Source organism: Apium graveolens, chromosome 6 (genome assembly GCF_009905375.1).
Source record: "Apium graveolens cultivar Ventura chromosome 6, ASM990537v1, whole genome shotgun sequence".
Classification (NCBI taxonomy): Eukaryota; Viridiplantae; Streptophyta; class Magnoliopsida; order Apiales; family Apiaceae; genus Apium; species Apium graveolens.
In genome coordinates, this window is record NC_133652.1 from 52,796,701 (window position 1) to 52,799,846 (window position 3,146).

The following is a 3,146-nucleotide window of genomic DNA, read 5'->3' on the forward strand; positions in this document are numbered from 1 at the left end:
AATTCTATTTGACTGGATAAATCTTATCTCAACAACCCCATCCTATAAACCAAGTTTGAATCTTTCAAAACTTATCTTTTACTTGGTTTATCTTTTTCAAACACTAACAGATTAGTTTTTCATTCAAATATTTTCAAACAAATAGATTATCCAATCTTATCTCTTCTTTGTTTTGAAAATTAAACCCGTTAGATTTGTGTGTATAAATACACATCTTATTTTTCAGATTCAAAAAAAGAGTGTTTATTCCAGGTTCTATCTTTATTCTCTGAAAAACTCTTCTTATTCCATTCTCTTGAATATCCTATTTAAGAAGAAGACACATCTCATATTTTCAGATTACACCTAATGATTCCATGTTCTATCTTTATAATCTGAAACACCATTCTTGTTTTATATCTCTTGAATATCCAGTCAAATAAGAAGCCTAGTTTGAGTTGTAATATTTCATTGTTATCTATTGCGTGTATTCATATCAACTTTGTGCCGGGTTGTGGCAAGCTTGATTTCAAAGTATAACAAGGTAGCTAGAAGGCTAAGGAATAGCAGTGGGTTAGGTAGCAAGGTAGCTTGGGAAATGGTTTCTTTCAGGTGCTATATTTGTAATCAAGGAAAAGACTGTAAGTTCTTTTATTAAAGTTGATATAATACGTTCTCTATGCTAGTTGGCATGGGGACTTGGATGTAGGCCATAGATTAGGTGTAGGGGCCGAATCAAGTGAAAACTCTTGGTGTTCTGCATTAATTAATTTCTTTATTATTGTATTTTTATTTCAGTGATTTATTTTCTGAAGTGTAATTGAGACTAAAGGGTCTGTCCCATTTACATAAGAGACTGTCTCATTTGCCATATTAGTTAAATAATTGTTTATATCGTTTGGGCCTTTAAATTTTCAAAATATTGGCATGGAAAATCTTCAAGATCTTGCCACGCCTTGTGAACTTGAGAAAATGTGTATGAATGTTATTGATCGGAGTCAAGGCCAGCTTGTTGATCTTAACATTGAACATTTTCCCACTAATGACTTGATTCAATTCCTTGCTCAAGGTGATAGGTAAGCGCTTCTGTTTCGTATGTTTTGTCGATGTTTTTATATTTGTATCTGTTATTAGAAATGTAATTGATGTTTGTTTGTTGTGTGCAATTTGATTTCTTGGATTTTATGTTATGCATGTGTTGTTAGTAAATGATGATTTTGGATACAGTTATGTGATAGTCATACTTTGATCGTACTTCTTCATATACTGCGTTTGGCTGTCAAAAGATTCAATTCCGAAAGATACGATCTTTTTGCTTGCCTTCACTTAGGTGGTGTATTTAGTCTTGATAATAAAAGATCAATTTGGATTCCAAACCCGGACTAGTTGAAAAGATGAAACTTTGCCAGGAGATATTATAGGACATAAGTATGTAATGGTCGGATGACCGCGCGGTGAGGTTGCCGTAATAAAGCTTAAATTAAATTTCCAGTAGGTTAAACATCATTTATCTACTGTTTGTTCAAACTTGTCGGGTGGGTCTGTTTAGAGGGATTAAACTTAATATATGAGTATTTGTTTTAATTTTATAATCCAAACTACGTGATATGCCAAATTTAAATGTTTGAATAATCAAGGATTGTTTTTAATAGTCTAGGATTATTGTTAATAGTCATTTGAGGTTAAAGACTACCTAATCCAACAATCCTACCTAAACCAACAATCTAAATGGGATATTAGTATCCAGGGAATTGAACTATAAAGTGATGACATTAAGTACATGGAATAATTTGAAGGGTCAAGTTTAAGGTAAATGGTCCAAGCGATAGCGGATGGTTTGGTATGAAATGGTTCCATTGTCAAGTACTCAAGTATATTCCCAAGTTCATTCCTATCCACAATATAGGATGAGGCTGCTTTTAATATTTATGATGTTATCGGTAAAAAATTTCAATTTTATATGTGTGTGTATTGTGTATCCCACCATCACCCTCTCCTTGATAATTGTCCTTCTTAGTCTTGTGTCTTCTGTTATGTTGGTAACAGGTCAAGTCAGCTCAAGCGTCTTCAAATTTCACATTGCTATGGTTCGCTGCATAAATCTTGGAGCGACTTCTTGAAAAAGGCTCCCTTATTGGAGGAAATTACTCTTACCTTCACTATTATTTCAAAAGAGATTGTTGCAGATATTAGTCGATACTGTCCCATGCTCAAGTCATTCACATATAACAATAATGGCTGGAAGTATAGTATAGGAAAGAGTTCTGCAAATGACTTTGTTATAGCTGTTGCAAAAGGCATGTCTCAGTTGCTTAACCTACAGCTCACTGGTAGTGAAATGACAAATAAGGGTTTACAGGCCATTCTAGACGGTTGCCCTAACCTTGAGTCCCTTGATCTGCGTGGATGCTTAAACATTAATCTTGGAAATCGTTGTGGAAAGCTATGTAAAGAACGAATCAAGAACTTGAGGCTCCCTGGTGACTCAATGGAAGACCATAAAGTTGCACCCTATGATAGCAGCGATGAAGATGATTATGATACTAATTATGATATGTGGTATGATGCTCTCACTGAGTCTTCTGATGACGGTTATGCTGGTCTTGTGGCAGAATATCAGTCTCTCCTTTGAAAGAATATGACCAAACTATGTTAAATTTCAACTCTATGTGCTGGAAGTTCTTTTGATTAGAAACCATCTTATAACTTTTGCTTAGACTCTTCTTTTAGAACTCTTGTTTTGTCTGTTTTTCATCTATGAATTGCTTTTATTGTTTTTCGTCTAATATTATCGATTTGCATAACATGTGTCTCACCTGCATTCAAAATCTTTGTGTCCCATCTCAATTTTTTTTCATGTTAAAGCCATTATTGTTTTTTAAGATTTAGGATCCTACATTTTTATTAGTCAATTTCTTTTCTTGGATAAAAAAAGAGATTGCAAAATGCATGTCTGTTGAGTATTTTTGACTAGGCTTAAACTCTCCTCACTCACATTCTCTTCTTTTCTATTATTGTGTGAATCCCTTTTGTTATTGTTCCTTATATGATTATATCCAAATAATCTATTTTCCTAGCAGCCATGTCAATGTGTACATGTTAAAGCAATGTCTATCAAGCTCAGTAGTTGCAAATGCCTATTCAAGCACAATAATAACTCTAGCTAA

The 3,146-nt window shown here is 33.7% G+C and overlaps 1 protein-coding gene across 1 annotated transcript; it reads left to right on the top strand.

The window, feature by feature from the left end:
• Positions 1-916: 916 nt before the first annotated feature.
• LOC141668287 (putative F-box/LRR-repeat protein 23) lies at positions 917-2,756 on the top strand. Its single transcript, XM_074475105.1, has 2 exons — positions 917-1,055; positions 2,026-2,756. The coding sequence occupies exons 1-2, from the start codon at positions 952-954 to the stop codon at positions 2,609-2,611; spliced, it is 690 nt and encodes a 229-aa protein (XP_074331206.1). The 5' UTR covers positions 917-951; the 3' UTR covers positions 2,612-2,756.
• Positions 2,757-3,146: the final 390 nt, after the last annotated feature.